Source organism: Anolis sagrei, chromosome X (assembly GCF_037176765.1).
Source record: "Anolis sagrei isolate rAnoSag1 chromosome X, rAnoSag1.mat, whole genome shotgun sequence".
Lineage (NCBI taxonomy): Eukaryota > Metazoa > Chordata > Lepidosauria > Squamata > Dactyloidae > Anolis > Anolis sagrei.
This window is the reverse complement of record NC_090034.1, coordinates 14,896,530-14,915,422: the sequence shown is the minus strand read 5'-3', so window position 1 is coordinate 14,915,422 and position 18,893 is coordinate 14,896,530. Positions and strand designations below refer to the sequence as shown.

At 47.5% G+C, this 18,893-nt stretch overlaps 1 protein-coding gene across 1 annotated transcript; it reads right to left on the bottom strand.

The window, feature by feature from the left end:
* Positions 1 to 5,772: 5,772 nt before the first annotated feature.
* On the bottom strand, positions 5,773 to 13,993 carry LOC137098006 (large ribosomal subunit protein bL28m-like). Its single transcript, XM_067473650.1, has 5 exons — positions 13,659 to 13,993; positions 11,718 to 11,870; positions 8,742 to 8,876; positions 6,604 to 6,690; positions 5,773 to 6,108 (listed from the first exon to the last, which is right to left on the bottom strand). Exons 1-5 carry the CDS (start codon positions 13,971 to 13,973, stop codon positions 6,013 to 6,015), a joined length of 786 nt encoding a protein of 261 aa, XP_067329751.1. The 5' UTR covers positions 13,974 to 13,993; the 3' UTR covers positions 5,773 to 6,012.
* Between the last annotated feature and the right edge of the window lie 4,900 nt (positions 13,994 to 18,893).

Below are 18,893 nucleotides of genomic sequence, written 5' to 3'. Positions count from 1 at the left end.
CAGCTCCTCATGCGGGGACATGAGAGAAGCCTCCCACAAGGATGATAAAACATCTAATCATCCAGGCAACCCCTAGGCAACGTCCTTGCAGACGGCCAATTCTCTCACACCAGAAGCGACTTGTAGTTTCTCAGGTCACTCCTGACACGACCAAATTATCATGGGGTGTCTGTGCCCTACACCACTGGAGAAATTACACTGTTTACCTGGTATTACACCACCTGACATCTGCCGGGAAGTAGCAACCAATCATGAAAGGACCAAGGCAGTGACATCTCCAGCTCATCAGCCAGCACATCAACGACTTAAATCAAGAAATAGTTTTCTAAGATCTACAGAGACACTCGCTGGAACACCTCAGCAAGCGAGAGTCCAAAAGTGGCAGGCTCAAACCCAGAACCTCAATCAGTGGCTGATACCAAATGAGAGACTCCCTCCTGGGCACACAGAAGACTGGGCGACTTGGCAGGCGCTGAACATACTGCGCTCTGTCACCACGAAATACAGAGCCAGCCTCAAGAAATGTGGCTACAAAGTGGAATCCACAATATGCGAGTGTGGAGAAGAGCAAACTACAGACCACCTGCTGCAATGCAACCTGAGCCCTGCCACATGCATAATGGAAGACCTTCTTATAGTAACACCAGAGGCACTCCAAGTGGCCAGCTAGTAGTCTGCAGTGCCTTCCATGTTCCTTGATAATAATAATAATAATCTTTATTTATACCCCGCCACAATCTCCCCCAATGGGGACTCGGGGCCACTTACATGAGGCCAAGCCCAAACAACAAATTACAACAAAATAAAAACCCAAATACAAGCAACAACACAGTGAAATACATAAAACATATGAATACAATGAGCAATATACAAGTACAATAGAAATTTTCAAGAGGGATCTCAAAACCTGGTTTTTCCGATGCACTTTTGGAGAGTAGCCATATTACCATACACAGTTGCTCGCCCTCAACGGTTTTTGTCCCCTGAGTATATTTCCCCACCTGTATGAAGGTCTATATTTATGACCCCGTTCTTTTATGAGTTTCTCCCCCACAAACAATCTGCTCCATCCCTATCTCATCCTGATTTTAGCATTTTTAGTATCTTAGTTTTTATCTTGCACATGTGACTTGCTAATTGTTATGTTATTTTATTGTGTATGATTTTGCTTTATTGTTTTTGTACTCATGTGTTGTATGTATTTTACTGTGTTGTTATTGTGTTTTGGTTTTACTTTATTGTAATATGCTGTTGGGCTTGGCCTCATGTAAGCCGCTCCGAGTCCCTATTGAGGAGATGTTGGCGGGGTATTAAATAAAGAATATTATTATTATTATTACAATATGCAAAATCACAATAACAATGAGCGGGCCGCATGTGCAAGATAAAATGTTAAAACTCAAGGTGAGATAAAAGAGGAGCAGATTATTTGTGAGGGAGAGCTTGTAAAGAAATGGGGTTGTAAAAATAGTCCTTCATACAAGGAGGGGAAGTGTAATCCAGGGACAAGAACTTTGAGGGGAGCAATAGTGTACAGTTGTGTGGCTACTCTCCAAAGGCGCAACGGAAAAGCCAGGTTTTGAGGTTCTTTTTAAAGGTTTCTAAGGTGGGAGCTTTCCTAATCTCTCTGGGCAATGATTCGTGTTTGGGCAATGCTGCTGCGTGTGGTGGTCCCTATATAGACTTGCCCACAGCTGCATGGTATACGGTAGACTCCTGCAGAAGTGAGAGGATCCCTCTTGTCCTTTGCTGAATGTAGCATTTGTTGGATTTTCTTGGTGAGTCTGTAGATAGTTTGTATGTTGTGTTTCCTCATCAGCTTCCCTATGCGGTCAGTGGTTCCCTTGATGTATGGCAAGAACACTTTTCGTCTGGGTGGATCTTTGTCTTTACTCTCGTGGCTTGTTCTTGGTCTTGCAGCTCTTCTGATGTCTGAGGTAGAGTCTCCATTGGCCTGTAAAGCCCAGTTTAGGTGGTTCGGTTCATCTTGGAGGAGGTGGGGTTCGCAGATTCTTTTTGCACGGTCTGCCAGGGCTTTAATTATGTTTCTTTTTTAACTTGGGTGATGCTTGGAGTTTTTATGTAGGTACCTATCTGTGTGTGTAAGTTTTCTGTAGACTGTGTGACCCAATTGTTGATCTGGTTTGCAGATGACTAGGACATCTGAGTAGATCAATAGGTACCGCTCCAGCGGGAAGGTAAAGGCACTCCATGCAGTCATGCCGGCCACATGACCTTGGAGGTGTCTACGGACAACGCTGGCTCTTCGGCTTAGAAATGGAGATGAGCACCACGTCCCAGAGTCAGACATGACTGGACTTAATGTCAGCGGACTACCTTTAATTAGGACATCTAGAAAAGTCAGTCTTCCTTCATTTTCTTTTTCCATGGTGAATTGGATGTTTGGGTGGATGCTGTTAAGATGGTCCAGGAACCTATTTAGTTCTTCTTCTCCATGGCTCCAAATGGGGAAAGTGTCGTGCACATATCTGAACCATATAGTGGGTTATTTTGTTGCTATTTCCAGGGCTTCTTTTTCAAAGTGTTGCATGTAGAAATTTGCTATGACTGGGCTGAGAGGGCTCCCCACACACATTCTCGCATCATGTCATCCAAGTGTTTTGGACTCCAACTCCCACCATTCCTAACAGCCTCAGGCCCCTTCCTTTCCCCCCTCAGCCGCTTAAGCGGCTGAGGGGGGAAAGGAAGGGGCCTGAGGCTGTTAGGAATGGTGGGAGTTGGAGTCCAAAACACCTGGAGGGCCCAAGTTGCCCCATGGCTGTTCTAGTTGTACTCTTCACCTCCCTGCTTTGACAAAGGCAGGGCACACGTGTGTTGCTCTGGCACAAGAACAGCCCCCAGCACCACCCCATGGCAGGTCCTTTAATTGGTACGCACAGGGCTCCAAGAGGGTGGTGGAGGAAGGAGACTCAGTCCCAGTGGACCCCCACTCCTCTCCTGGCCCTTGGTGCCCCTTGCTGCCGTGCATTGAGCGGAGGGGCCCTTTGAACTGCGATGAAAGCTTTGCGGACCTCTCTTCCCACCGCCCCAGACCCCCAGCCGGGCCACTCTGCAGCCCATGCATTATGTATGTCAGTACCGCCCGGACCTTTTGTTGGTGCTGAATGTGTCACGGCCAATCAAAGCAGACTGGATTAGCCACAGTGGATTAAAAGGTTTAGACCTCATAATGCAACCATTGCCCCAGAAGGTGCCTTTGAAGGCGGCACGACTGTCATCGGCCATTTGTGAGTCTGCGCCTTCTTCAGATGGGGGAAGAAGGCAGAGGCAATGAAGAGTGGTCTGTTTGCAGAAGAGAGCACCAGGGAGGCAGGGTGTCTGCATTTCCTCCTCTTCAAACTCCTGGCCCACTTTGGGAGGGAGGGAAAGAAGGCAGGCAGAGCAAGAGCCCTCCTGCAAGCAGACTGGCCTGCCTGCGATGGCTTGCTGTGGAGCCCTGCCAGCAATCTCTCCTTTCCTGTGGGGCCCAGGACCTGGCCTGGAGAAGTTTGGCCTGCTGCACAACCCAACAGGTAGTAACACTACTGAGTTACATAGAGGATGTATATCCCGCTGCAACTCTCACGGAAGGAGGTCTACCCCACACTTTGATCTCCAGAGGGGCCGCAGGACATCAAATGGGCAAAAGATGCCCCACAGATCGATCTGGGTCCCACGTCCTCATCCTTTGCTTTGTGACCAATGGGGATGGCAGCAGGGCGCGACTCACTCAGCAGGGGTCCAGAGCAACGGGGGGGGGGGGGGGCTCTGCAGAGCCGCCTTTGCAAAGCACAGCCTGAAACCCTGACAAAGGCAACCTGTGAGAAGGACCATGGTCACTGCCACCCCCCACTGGGACCGCTTTGTCTGCTGTTATTCTAGGGTGCAGAGAGGGGTCTGGGCGTGGCGCCGCCCATCGGAAGGGGGGAGGGAAGGTCCCATTGTCTCACCTGCTGCTCGGGTGGCGCGACCCTCTCGCTGGGCCCCCCGCCATCCGCCATGACAGCAGCCGCCATCCAGAGCTCTGGCTGGCTCCCCGGGAAGCCCGTCCCTTGGCATGGCAGCCACCCTGGCGACCAGGAAGGTGCCAAGCACTAGTGATGTGCTGCAGTAGCCTGGTCTTCCTGCGCCGGATTGGCTGAGGACCGGACCCAAAGATGGCCCTTCCAATGCTATGGTAGCTATGGTAACTGGCCCTCGGTGGCGCCGCCACCAGTTCACTTATAATGGCTGGAACAACAGTTGTGACTGGGGCACTTTTATCCTGCCCAGAACCATTTCTCTCCCAGTTTTTGATTGAGGTGCTCCAAGATGTCAGGACTGGAAGGCGGTGGCAGTAAAGACCTTGCACTGCTTCCACTTCCCATCTGCACAGTTGGTGGCTTGGTCACAGGGCCTCTGCCTGCACCCCCTCCCTCCTTGCCCCCACCCCCAAAGACACACATCCCTCCAGCAGGAGGTTGAAGGCGGCACATCTGGGACAGGCGCTACTGCATCGGCTGTTTCCATCACTGAAGTCTGAGATGTAAGGAAGGCTGGGCTATCCTTTCCCACAGTGCCAATGGGCAGCTCTGCCATTTTCCAACAGCCACGCACAGGCCCCATTTTTCTCTCCACAAATTAGCCACCAGGAGAGAGGGCCCACCGAACAAGGGCAAGCAACCCGCTTCTCATCCCTGCTTTGTGCTCAGTCCTAGGAAAAGGGATCCTGCTTCCAAGGGACTCATCCCAAATCCCCAGCAGGAAGGTGGAATCCCTCAGGACCCCTCCTCTGGACAGCGCAAACAGGTTCCCAGTTGCAAACGCCACAGGGACCACCCAAGCTCTACTGCTCAGCTAAGGTGAAGGGCCCAATGCACCCAAAGCATCCATCTTGCCACTAGAGCGGGTGGCTGGAAGCAAGGGATAGCCACAAGGTCCTTTGCAACTGCCAGAGGCACCCGGAAGATACCAGCAATATCATTCCAAAGAGGTCAAAGTCTGACAGGTTCAGGAAATAATCCAGGAAGTCCAGCATGTTTCTCTAGAAGTAGTCTTCTTTAAGAGCAGGCCTCTCCAACCTGTGTCCCTCCAGCTGTTTTGTTGAACTTCCAGAATCCCTTAGCCCTACCACGTGCACAATGGAGGACCTCCTTACAGCCACACCAGAGGCACTCCAAGTGGCCAGCTTCTGGTCAAAGGAAATCTAGCATAATGCCACGTTTTTAACTTTGTTTGTGATACATTATAACTGTATTCTCAATTTGTTTCTGACATGATAAATAAATACCCTTGAACAAGCTGGCAAAAGGCTTCTGGGAATTGGAGGACCTAACCCCTGGACAGCCGCAGGTTGGAGAGGGCTGTTCTAGATTCTCCTTAACACCCACTCCCCCTCCCCCCACATACACAAACAGAGACATGCACACCCCCTTGGCCTGTTCCAGGTGCCAAGGGGCAGCACTGCTCTGGGTCTTTCTTTCCCAGCTCCTGCAGGGAGGTTGGGGGTATAAGGTTCTGCCTGAGGTCCAAGGCAAAATCTGTGGGGAAGATTGGGAGACGGGAAGGAAGCTCTCAGCCATTCAGCTTCTGGAATGTGAGTCCTGACACTGGGAAGAGAAAATCACTATTTTCTGTGTGACTCTGCCTTGGACCTCTGACAATGATACAGACACCAAAACAGCTCAGGCTGATAAGAGTCTGGATTAACGAGCAAGGGATCAAGGCACGTGGAGCAACCATAAGTATTACTTCTCTCATCAGCCGGGTCAAGGAGAGATCCACAAGCAGCTGTGTGATTGCAAGATTGTTTTTATTGGTGCTGCCACTCAAGGGCTGCTCAGGACAGCAGGTCCTACCTCAGGTGTGAGCCCTTTGCCACACTTCTCCCCTTTGAAGGGCCCCACTCCTTCTTCCTTCCACCACAAGCCCCACGCAGACAGTCCCGGATCCAGCCATGCTCTGAAGCATCATCCCACTCCACTGAACCCAAAGAGAACGAGAAGTCCACCAAGTCCAAAGGGGCTACTCCTCTCAGGGCTTCTGGCCTTCAGCAGACTCCGAGAGCCTCTGTTCCTGAAACTGCTGCACCAGCTCTTCTGCATAGACTTTGAAGAGGGGAACGGGATCCTAAGGCACGGAGACAGAAAGGCAGAAGAAAGATGGCTGTTACATAAGGCAACGCAGCAGGGAAAGGAAACTCGGAGAAGGGTCAGGAGGCCACCAGTTGATGCAACAGCAGGAAACCACCCACAGAGCTCTGCTCCACAAGGGATTCCCTGGAACAGACGGATGAGCCAGAGCTTGCTGGAACTCATTTACCTGCCTCCAAGCTGCCTAGGAATGTCTTCAGCAAGGAATACTCTAGAGGTGGTTTTGCCTGTCCCTTTCTCTGCAGGACTTGCCTTGCAACCCCAAAACATGGGACCCTACTAGAAGCTCAACTCATTTATTTATTTATTTGCAACATTTATATCCTGCCCTTCTCACCCTGAAGGGAACTCAGGGCAGCTTACATAACTGGCATTATTCCATGCCTAAACAACAATTAAAAGCAATTAAACAACAATTTAAAACAACATTAAACAACATATGTAAACATTAGACGACTCAAGCCAAGCCTACCTTCTTCTCCCGGAGCCGCTGCTTTTCCAAAGCTTCTTCCAAGCTCAGGCCAACCCACTCAGCCTCCTCCTCTGGGATTACAAACTCCTACGGGCACAAAGTAGACAAAAGCATTAACGGCAAGGAGACTCTGCAGGAGCCGAGCTGCACCCCAAAAGCCTTTGAAGCCCAGCATTCTGCCTACACTGCTTGCCCTCCAGAGACACCCAAAGCCATGTTATGTCGACCTGGGGGCCTGTGGCAGGCAAACCCAAGGCGTCTCCCTCACGGATATGCCAAGCGATTCCTTGGGCAGGAAGGTTGAAAAGGTGCGCCATCTAAAAACTGTAAGAGATTTCAAGGCAGAGGCAGTGCTTGAACCTGAACCCCTTAAGAGGGGAGGAACTGGAACTGAGACGTAAACGTTTTGGAACACAGGGTTGTTGTAGGTTTTTTTGGGCTATATGGCCATGTTCCTAGGAGAGAATGCCTCTAGAACATGGCCATATAGCCTGAAAAAACCTACAATAACCCAGTGATTCCGGCCATGAAAGCCTTTGACAATACATTGGTTTGGAACACATTTTCACAGAGGGCCACATGCACTTTACGGCTGTTTTCAAAGGGCCCTTGAATCTCTGGATGGATAATCTGTGCTGCCAGACTCTGGAAGATCTTGGGAGTTAAAATCAAGCTCACAACAATAAAATGCTGGAGACAAGCGGTTATTCCTTCTTTCCACAATCCTAAAAAGACAGTTCTAAAGTTTTCCCACTCAAACAACCTGTATATATCAACCCCAACTCCCAATCACCCCATAGTGGCAAAACACTGTTCCCACAGTCTGTCAAGTGCTGTTTCAATTTCCCTCACAAAACAGCTTAACAACATTACCTTCCCCAAGTGTACCCAGCCTCCCTCCCCCCACCCACCTACCTTCTTTATGGCAGAAAACAGAAGCAGCCAGTCCCATACGGTGAACTTGACACGTGCAGAGTATGTATTTTTGTATATAATGGTCAGTGTTATTTAGCCTTTACCCTGTTTGGGTCCCCAGGTGATACTGAACAACAGCTCCCATCCCTTCTAATGATCTGCCATGTGGACTGAGGATGATCAATCGTCTCTCTAAAACAAAACCAATCAGTCTATTTGCCCCAAGGAAGTGGGAAATTGTTATTTGTACTAAAAGTTTAATGTTTTGTCTTATGTCTGTTATAACATAATTGGCTCTTCGAGAAAGCGTTCAGAACCTGGGGATAAACAGACAAACCTGAATCGGAAAATGACCCAGGAACGGCCAAGATGATGGAACAGATGAGGATTTAAACGCGAGGACATAAGTTTTTTGGTTTTTTTTATTATTTATTGTTTTTATGTTTCTAAATGTACTGTAATGTTTCTTTTTTGCTTTTTATCAATGTATGTATTTTATATATGGCATCTAATTGTACCGACTTTGTATGCTGCCCTGAGTCGCCTTCAGGCTGATATAGGTGGGATAGAAATAGTGTAAATAAATAAATAAAAAATAATGTGTTTTTATATGTTGAGTTGTTTAAATTTTGTTAATATGGATATTGTATTCGGGCATTGAATGTTTGCTTTTCGTGTTTGGAATCCACCCTGAGTCCCTCCGGAAAAATAGAGTGGAATATAAATAAGTAGTAGTAGTAGTAGTAGTAGTTATTATTATTATTATTATTGGAACAACAACCCAACAGCCTCTGCGGCCAGGGATAGGTCAAAGGATATTTTAGCCATACATCATATCCACGAGCCTTGGATCTCAATCCAGACTCTGCTCTCCTGGTTCAACAAAACAAACAGCAGCCTCCCAGATGAGATTGGATGGCAACTCTCATCAGCTCTAGTCACAATTTCTAATGAGGAGAAAGACTGGAGTTGGGAGTCCAGGATCTGGAGGAGGGCCACATCAAAGAGCATGGAGAGTCAGGTTCGACCGCAGGGCCTCGATTTTGATTTAGAGGGATGATTCCAGTTGACTCCCTGTAGAGACCTCTCTGCTATTCTTAGGCTGCCATGTTTTGAAAGACTGCTCTGAAGAATGGGGGGTGTAGCATTGGGGGTGGCCCCTGAGGGGCCCCTTTCCTTAGGGGAATGGAAAGAGCGGAGAAGGCTCCCTGGTGGGGGCCCACCTTGTACTTGGCGTAGATGGCCTCCCTACGGGCGGGATCCTCTGGGTGCAGGGCAGGGTCCTTCCTGGCCAGGCGCAGCAGCAGCGTGCGCTTTAGGTCCATGCCCAGCTTGGAGCACAGCTCAGCCTTCGGCGTCTGAGGGAGAGAACAGAATAGCTTTATTGATATTGTATATCGCACAACAAAATTAAATGGCATCCCCAATGCACATTATATGTGTAGTTACAAAACAAAGCACCCATCCTTCCACACTCTAATACCTAATGCACAGTCCCTAATGTCACATCAGTTTAGCACAGTCACAGAGTTCGATTTATTTATTTATTTACTATACTTGTATACCGCCTTTCTCAGTCAATTGGCAACTCAAGTCGGTTTTCGGCGATTCAATATAGTCATAGCTCTAGGGTCAAAGCTCTCTTTCAGCCTATTTGTCCTTATTTTATCATCCTATACCATCTGCCAGATGGTCATTATTCAAAGAAAACAATACCTAGGGTGAGGTGGATCCTCTGGTGCGCCTTCTGATCTGCTGCTGTGCAATTCGCAAACCATACACAAATGCAATCGGTTAGAACATTCTCTAACCTATTCGGGTGTCCCCTGGACAACTTCCTTGCAGCCGGCCAATTCTCTCACACCAGAAGTGACTTGCAGTTTCTCAAGTCGCTCCTGACATGAAAAAAAACCCTCTGGTATTTTCGTTTTATTTAATTTATTAACACTGTGCTTTAACTAAGGTTTTTGACTGTTGTTTAATCTGTCTATTTTATTGTTGTTTTGCTTTCTCCTTTATTGACTTGTCATTTATTATTTTGCATATATTATTTAATGTATTTATTTATGTTGTGAGCCGCTCCAAGTCCTTTCAGAGAGATGGGGAAGGACAGAAATAATAATAATAATAATAATAATAATAATAATAATAATAATAATTTTATTTATAACCCGCCAGTATCTCCCCAAGGGGACTCAGGGCGGCTTACATGAGGCCAAGCCCAGCAATACAATAATGCCAATATACAATAAGAAAACAACAATAAAAATAAGGAGATAAAAAGTATAAATAAACCCATCAAACAATATAAAATCACAATATTTGAACACAGAAAGTTGATCACAGTGAGCAGGGCCGGCTGCAGGGATTAAAGGTTTAAAAACACTGGGTGAGAGAGCAATGTAATGTATCTGGACAGTGGATCGGAGGGACGAAGTAGGGTTTAATTGCACTGACGAGTAAAATAAAGTGCTTCCGAGGGCATTTTATGCAGGGTTTGATCAGGTCAGGGGTTATTGTTCATTTATTCATTGAAGGCATACTGGAACAGCCAAGTTTTCAGGCTCTTCCTGAAGACTGCCAGGGTGGGGGCTTGCCTAATTTCTCTGGGGAGCAAGTTCCAGAGCCAAGGGGCCACCACAGAGCAGGCCCTCTCCCTCGTACCCAGAAGTCACACTTGCGAAGGGAGCGGGAGTGAGAGAAGGGCCTCTCCGGATGATCAAAGGGATAGTATAGGTTCGTAATAGGAAATGCGGTCACACAGGTAGGGGGGTTCCAAACCGTGCAGGGCTTTGTAGGTAAGAACTTGCACCTTCAATTGAGACCGGAAAATAAACGGCAGCCAATGGAGCTCCTTAAACAGGAGGTTAATAATGATCATTATTACAGGGTGCAGCAGCATAACTTCCTTTTTAAAATAATAATAATAAAACTTTATTTATACCCCGCTACCATCTCCCCAAGGAACTCGGTGTGGCTTACATGAGGCCAAGCCCGCAATACAAAAATAAACAAAGGCAGTAACAAAAACAATCAATACAATACAATTAATATAAATCACATAAACACGAAATAAACAATAAGCAATCAACAGTGACACACAAGCATTTAAAACCAATGGCCGGGCCAAATGTAATAAATTAAAATTTAAAAAATAATACTGGACATGTACAAGGTAGAATATAAATGGGATAGGATTTTCAAAGAGAAATGAGGGAACACAGTCAGTCCTAAATCAATGGTAAAGTGCATTTTGAGGGCAAATTGCTGCGAGTTTTCCTTACTCTAGGAAGGCACACTGGAATAACCATGTTTCAGGCTCCTCCTAAAGACTGCCAGAGTTGGGGCCTGATGTCCTTGGGAAGTGAGTTCCAGAGTCGAGGGGCCGTCACTGAGAAGGCCCTTTCCCTCGTCGCAACCAATCGCGCCTGGAAAGGAGGTGGGAGCGCGAGCAGGGCCTAACCAGATGATCGAAGAGATCGTGCAGGTTTGTACACAGAAATGTGGTCATGCAGATAGGCGGGTCCCAAACTGTTCAGGGCTTTGTAGGTAAGAAATTGTGTGCCATTCAGTTGGTTGAAGACGCAGTGGAGTGCTAGTGGTCTCATTCGAGAGGCGGGAGTATAAAGTTTTGTCCTGACACAGTTCAGTCGCCATCTTGCATTGGAACAGTGAGGAGCGTGCTTTTGCTGTTGAGGCCTACTTTTCGAGCGGATTGGAGTGGCCGGCCCGCTCTCCAGATTTGGCCCCTTGTGATTTTTTTTTCAGGTTTTTTTTTTTTTGGAAATCCCATGTTTATGTGAACCATCTAAGGACCCTACAAGATTTGAAGACCAACATCCGGGAAGACAACGCCTGCTATGCTGGCAAGAGTCATGACAAACGACAGAAATCGGTTTACTCAGTGTATGGAGAATGGAGAATGGGGGACGTCACCTACCTAATTTGATATTCAAAACGATGTAAAAAAAAAACTTTAGGTATGCGCCTACATTATAATTTTTTTTCTGATTCATACAATGGGTTTTATTATGTTTTGAAAAAAGGAAGTTATGCTTCTGCACCCTGTATTATGGTGAAGGGGAGGGGATGCACTCATATGTGCAGAGAGTACAAAGTAGAGGACTGGAGGCACAGCCCTGTGGTGTGCCAGTGTGGAGAAGAGCTGAGGCCTAAGAGGGATGGGGAGGGGCCCTGACCTTCAGGAGGTAGAAGTCCAGCCCGAAGGCGGCGTCGATGAGGTCCAGTGTCCGCATCGTGACCGTGACGGTGAACTTCCGATCTAGGATCTCACTGTACAGCTCCCGGTAGAAGAGCTGCGGCTTCCAGATCTTCCTCACTCGGGCTGAGAGCTGCAAGAAGAGAGGAAGGTACAGGTTATCACCTACAAAACCCTAAACGGTTTGGGACCCGCCTATCTTCGTGGTCGTATCTCTCTCCACGTACCAACCTGGGCCCTTAGAAATTTGGGGGAGGCCCTCCTTTTGCCCTTGCCAGTCTCACGAGCTCATCTTGTGGGCACAAGGGTGAGAGCCTTCTCCTCTGTGGCTCCCTGACTTTGGACCTCATTACCTGGAGAGATCAGGAAAGTCCCTTCACTAGAAACGTTCAAAAAGAACCTTAAAACCTAGCTCTTCCGCTGCGCCTTTGGCGAGTAGGTGCACAATACCATACCATTGCACCCCTCAACGCTCTTCCCACTGGAATACACGCCCTCCAAATGGGAAGTTTAGCTTCATAATTCTATGTGTTTTTACGAGTTCCCTGCAAATATCTGCTCCTATTTTTATCTCATTAGAGTCTTTTAATCGTTTTATTCTGTACATGTGGCCCGCCCATTGTGATTGTGCTTATTGGTGTGTCATTTTATGACTGTGTTTATAATTTTTTTCCTTTATGTAACTTTGATCATGCTGTTTGTTGTTTATGTTCTGGTTTTATTTTGCTGTAATATGTTGTCTGGACTTGGCCCCATGTATGCCGCTCCGAGTCCCCACTGGGGAGATGGTGGCGGGGTATAAATAAAGTTTATTATTTACTAGCTGTCCCCTGCCAGCTGTTGCTGTGGCCCAGTCTGGTGATCTGGAAAATAAAGTAATGAGAAAGTGTTGGTTTCTAATATATGTAATCCCTTTATGCTTGTGAGTAAACAGTATTTCTTGTTGTTTCTTTGTCAGTGTTGATGTGGAAATTATCTGGTTTGCCTACTCTGAAATATGCAACATATCATAGCCCTTCTTTAAGGGTCTCTTTCAAATCTTTGATACTATATCTGTGTGTGTGCGTGAGAATCATATCTATCTATCTATATCTATGGCTGGATGGCTCTTTGTCAGGAGGGCTTTGATTACATTTTCTTGCCCTGGTAGAGAGAGTTGGACTGGATGGCCTTAAGTATTTTCTGTTGGTCATGGGGGTTCTGTGTGGGAAGTTTGCCCCATTTCTGTCGTTTGTGCGTTTCAGAATGCTCTTTAATTGTAGTGAACTATAAATCCCAGTAACTACAAATCCCAAATGTCGAGGTCTATTTCCTACAAACTCCATCTGTGTTCATATTTAGGCATATGGAATTTTTGTGTCAAGTTTGGTCCAGATCCATCATTGTTTGAGTCCACAGTGCTGTCTGGATGTAGGTGAACTACAACTCTCAAACTCAAGGTCAATGCCCACCAAATCCTTCCAGTATTTTCTGTTTGTCGTGAGAGTTCTGTGTGCCATGTTTGATTCAATTCCATCATTGGTGGAGTTCAGAATGCTCTTTGATTTTAGGTGAACTATAAATCCCAGCAACTACAACTCCCAAATGTCAAGGTCTATTTCCTACAAACTCCATCCGTGTTCAAATTTGGGCATATGGAATATTCGTGCCAAGTTTGGTTCAGATCCATCATTGTTTGGGTGCACAGTGCTCTCTGAATGGAGGTGAACTACAACTCCTAAACTCAAGGTCAATGCCCACCAAACCCTTCCAGTGTGTTCTATTGGTCACGGACGTCCTGTATGCTATGCTTGGTTCAATTCCATCATTGGTGGAGTTCAGTATGCTCTTTGATTGTTGGTGAACTATAAATCCCAGTAAGTACAACTCCCAAATGTCAAGGTCTATTTCCTCCCTCCCTCTCTCCTTCCTTGGGGCCTACCTTGTCGTTGTTGGCATAGCGGAAGCCTGAGACCCACCCCTCTCCGCCCCACAGGCCCTCCTGGCTCTCGGGTGGGAGGTAGGGCTCCACGGGCACGTCCTGCACGCGCTGCCTCTTCCACAGGGGGGCGCCCTCGTAAGGCGGGACGAAGCGGGCCCCACGCGGGCGCCAGTGGACGGCGGGCGCCGTGGAAGTCGGGGAAGGGCAGGCCTCTTCCCGCAGAACGCGCCGGATGTGAGCCGGGAGCCGGGCGGCGAGGCCTCGATCCAGCCGCAGCGCGTCCCACAGACGCGGAGGCACCTTGTGCATCGGCATGGCCGGCCTCCCTCCTCCGTCTCCGCCGCTGAACCGGAAGCTGCTCACTTCCGCGTTCCCATTGGCCCGAACGTCGCCATGACAACGCGGCCTATTTCCTGCAGCTGAGCCTAGCTAGAGTGGTTTCTCCATGGCAACAGGGATTCCCCAGAAATGACAATTTCAACAGAAAGGAGGAGACCATGAAAATGAACAAAATCTGGCTACCAGTATTAAAAAAACTCTAAAATTACTACAGAGAGGAAACAACCAGGCACATCTTAACACCTCTCAACAGAACATTTTCCCAGGCTCAGCCAGCTACTTCAACCAGAGAAGTCAGCCATAGCAGAGCACCTGATGAACCAGCCTGGACACAGCATATTATTTGAGAACACAGAAATGCTAGACCACTCCAACAACTACCATGTCAGACTACACAGAGAAGCCATTGAAATCCACAAGCATGTGGACAATTTCAACAGAAGGAGGAGACCATGAAAATGAACAAAATCTGGCTACCAGTATTAAAAAACTCTAAAATTACTACAGAGAGGAAACAACCAGGCACATCTTAACACCTCTCAACAGAACAGTTTCCCAGGCTCAGCCAGGCCTTCAAATGCTAATGAAGGTGGTCAGCTGAAACATTCACACCCAGCTCCAGCAGAAAAGAGCTCTGTGCCCCACCCCAGTCATTCCACAGATATATAAACCCATTTTCCTATTTCCAACAGACCTCACTACCTCTGAGGATGCTTGCCATAGATGCAGGCGAAACGTCAGGAGAAATGCCTCTAGAACATGGCTCTATAGCCCGAAAAAACCTACAAGAACCTAGTGATTCCAGCCATGAAAGCCTTCGACAATACATTCCCCAGAAATGGCTTCCCTCCCTGAGGATGAGAGAATATAACCCAGGCATGGGCCAACTTCGGCCTGCCCTCCAGGTGTTTTGTGTCCAATTCTGGGACACAAAACACAATATTCCTCCTGGAATATTGTGTCCAATTCTGGGCACCACAATTCAAGAGAGATATTGACAAGCTTTGTATTTCGTAACAGACTTTGTATTTCTAGGTGCAAAGATTACTGCAGATGCAGACTGTGGCCAGGAAATCAGGAGACGCTTACTTCTTGGGAGGAGAGCAATGTCCAATCTTGATAAAATAGTAAAGAGTAGGAAAAGAGTAGGAAAAGTGTTCCTGCCATACATCAAGGGAACCACTGACCGCATAGGGAAGCTGATGAGGAAACACAACATACAAACAATCTACAAACCCACCAAGAAAATCCAACAAATGCTACGTTCAGCCAAGGACAAGAGGGATCCTCTCACCTCTGCAGGAGTCTATCGTGTACCATACAGCTGTGGACAAGTCTACATAGGGACCACCAAACGCAGCATTGCCCAAACACGAATCAAGGAACATGAAAGGCACTGCAGACTACTCCAACCAGAGAAATCAGCCATAGCAGAGCACCTGATGAACCAGCCTGGACACAGAATATTATTTGAGAACACAGAAATGCTGGACCACTCCAACAACCACCATGTCAGACTACACAGAGAAGCCATTGAAATCCACAAGCCTGTGGACAATTTCAACAGAAAGGAGGAGACCATGAAAATGAACAAAATCTGGCTACCAGTATTAAAAAAAAACTCTAAAATTACAACAGCAAAACAGCAGAGAGGAAACAACCAGGCACATCTTAACACCTCTCAACAAAAGGTTTTCCCAGGCTCAGGCAGGCCTTCAAATGCTAATGAAGGTGATCAGCTCAAACATTCACACCTAGCTCTAGCAGAGAAGAGCTCTTTGCCCCACCCCAGCCATTCCACAGATATATAAATCCATTGTCCTAATTCCAACAGACCTCACTACCTCTGAGGATGCTTGCCACAGATGCAGGCGAAACATCAGGAGAAATGCCTCTAGAACATGGCCCTATAGCCCGAAAAAACCCACAAGAACCTAAAGAGTAGAGACATCACACTGGCAACCAAGATCCATTGCCTAGTCAAAGCCATGGTATTCCCTGTAGCTCTCACATCCCTCTCTTCGGATGTGAGAGCTGGACCTTAGGGAAGGCTGAGCAAAGGAAGATAGATGCTTTTGAGCTGTGGTGTTGGAGGAAAGTTCTGAGAGTGCCTTGGACTGCGAGAAGACCCAACCAGTCCATCCTCCAGGAAATAAAGCCCGGCTGCTCACTGGAGGGAAGGATACTAGAGACAAAGTTGAAGTACTTTGGCCACATCATGAGGAGACAGCAAAGCCTAGAGAAGACAATTATGCTGGGGAAAGTGGAAGGCAAAAGGAAGAGGGGCTGACCAAGGGCAAGATGGATGGATGGCATCCTTTAAGTGACTGGACTGACCTTGAAGGAGCTGGGGGTGGTGACGGCTGGCAGGGAGCTCTGGCGTGGGCTGGTCCATGAGGTCACGAAGAGTTGGAGACGACTGAACAACAACATTGACAAGCTGGAATGTGTCCAGAGGAGGGCAACTAAAATGATCAAGGGTCTGGAGAACAAGCCCTATGAGGAGCGGCTTAAGGAGCTGGGCATGTTTAGCCTGAAGAAGAGAAGGCTGAGAGGAGATATGAAAGCCATGCATAAATATGTGAGAGGAAGCCACAGGGAGGAGGGAGCAAGCTTATTTTCTGCTTCCTGGAGACTAGGACGCGAAACAATGGCTTCAAACTACAAGAGAGGAGATTCCATCTGAACATGAGGAAGAACTTCCTGACTGTGAGAACCGTTCAGCAGTGGAACTCTCTGCCCCGGAGTGTGGTGGAGGCTCCTTCTTTGGAAGCTTTTAAACAGAGGCTGGATGGCCATCTGTCAGGGATGATTTGAATGCAATATTCCTGCTTCTTGGCCCATGAGGTCTCTTCCAACTCTTTCATTCTATGATTCTATGTTTTGGACTTCCAACTCCTACAATTCCTAACAGCCTCAGCCACTTAAGCAGCCCATTTCCGGCAGTCAAGCCTAGCTAGAGTTGTTTCTTCATGGCAACAGGGAGTCCCCAGAAATTGCTTCCCTCCCTGAGGATGAGAGCATATAACCCAGGCATGGGCCAACTTTGGCCTGTCCCCTCTGGAAAGGAAAAATGTATTGAAACCAAAGCAATGTAAAGTAAAGATAAATGTATTACAAATAGTTGCTAACAATACAATAAAGAAAAATAAAAAAACTTCGGCCTGCCCTCCAGGTGTTTTGGACTCCCGGCATTCCTAATAGCCTCAGGCCCTTTCTTTTCTTCCCTCAGTCACTTAAGCGGCCTATTTCTGACAGCCGAGCCTTGCTAGAGTGGTTTCTCCATGGCAACAGGGATCCCCCAGAAATGGCTTTCCTCCCTGAGGATGAGGGAATATACCCCAGGTATGAGCCACCTAGGGAAGGCTGAGCGAAGGAAGATCGATGCTTTTGAACTGTGGTGTTGGAGGAAAGTGCTGAGAGTGCCTTGGACCGCGAGAAGATCCAACCAGTCCATCCTCCAGGAAATAAAGCCCGACTGCTCACTGGAGGGAAGGATAATAGAGGCCAAGATGAAGTACTTTGGCCACATCATGAGAAGAAAGGAAAGCTTAGAGAAGAGTATGATGCTGGGGGAAATGGAAGGAAAAAGGAAGAGGGGCCGACCAAGGGCATGATGTATGGATGGCATCCTTGAAGTGACAGGCTTGACCTTGAAGGAGCTGGGGATGGTGACGACCGACAGGGAGCTCAGGCGTGGACTGGTCCATGAAGTCTCAAAGAGTCGGAAACGACTGAACGAATGAACAACAACGAGCCAACTTTAGGTCGCCCTCCAGGTGTTTTGGACTTCAACTCTCGCCATTTCTAACAGCCTCAGGCCCTTTCCTTTCCCCCCTCAGCTGCTTAAGTCCAAAGCACCTGGAGGGCCAAAGTTTGCCCATGCCTGTACTAAGCTGTATATAAAAATGAGTCTCTTTTATGGAGGGAAAAAGCGGCCTATTTCCAGCAGTCAAGCCTAGCTAGAGTTGTTTCTTTATGGCAACAGGGATTCCCCAGAAATGGCTTCCCTCCCTGAGGATGAGAGAATATAACCCAGGCATGGGCCAACTTCGGCCTGCCCTCCAGGTGTTTTGGACTTCAACTCTTACAATTCCTAACAGCCTCAGGCACTTTCTTTTCTTCCCTCAGCCCCGTTAGTGGCCAATTTCCAACAGCCGAGCCTAACTATAGTGGTTTCTCCATGGCAACAGGGATCTCCCAGAAATGGCTTCCCTCCCTGAGGCTGAGAGAGTACAACCCAGGCATGAGCCAATTTTGGCTCACCCTCCAGGTGTTTTGGACTTCAATTCCTACCATTCCTAACAGCCTCAGGCCCTTTCCTTTTCCCCTAAACATCATGGCACCCCTGCCACTGGGCCCTTCCTTCCCTTCTTCCCTAATTGCAGGAACTGCAGGCCACAACAAGGAGAGGAATCAAACATAGACACCTGACATTTTATGTTCTTCTTTTAGTACATCATCTGAGGAACGTGGAAGGGTATCGCTAAAGGACAATACCAGACAAAATATGAGTATATATAGATACTATACAGATACTAGTCGTTCCCTGCCACGCTTTGCTGTGGCCCAGTCTGGTGATCTAGACAATAAATAGGTACAATACACATACATTCTGTGTGTGTGTATATATTTATATCGATGTATATAGATATATACATACATACATGCATACATACACACCAGGTATGGGCAAACTTCGACCCTCCTGGTATTTTGGACTTCAACTTCCACCATTCCTACAGGCTCAGGCCCTTCCTTTTCCCCCTCAGCCGCTGGAGGGCGGGCTGAAGTTAGCCCATACCTGGTATAACTGCCGTGAGTCAAAATGGGGAAACATTTTAATTGCCTTTAACTGGAAACCCACTTTTAAAAACCTCAAAGAGGCACAACAAG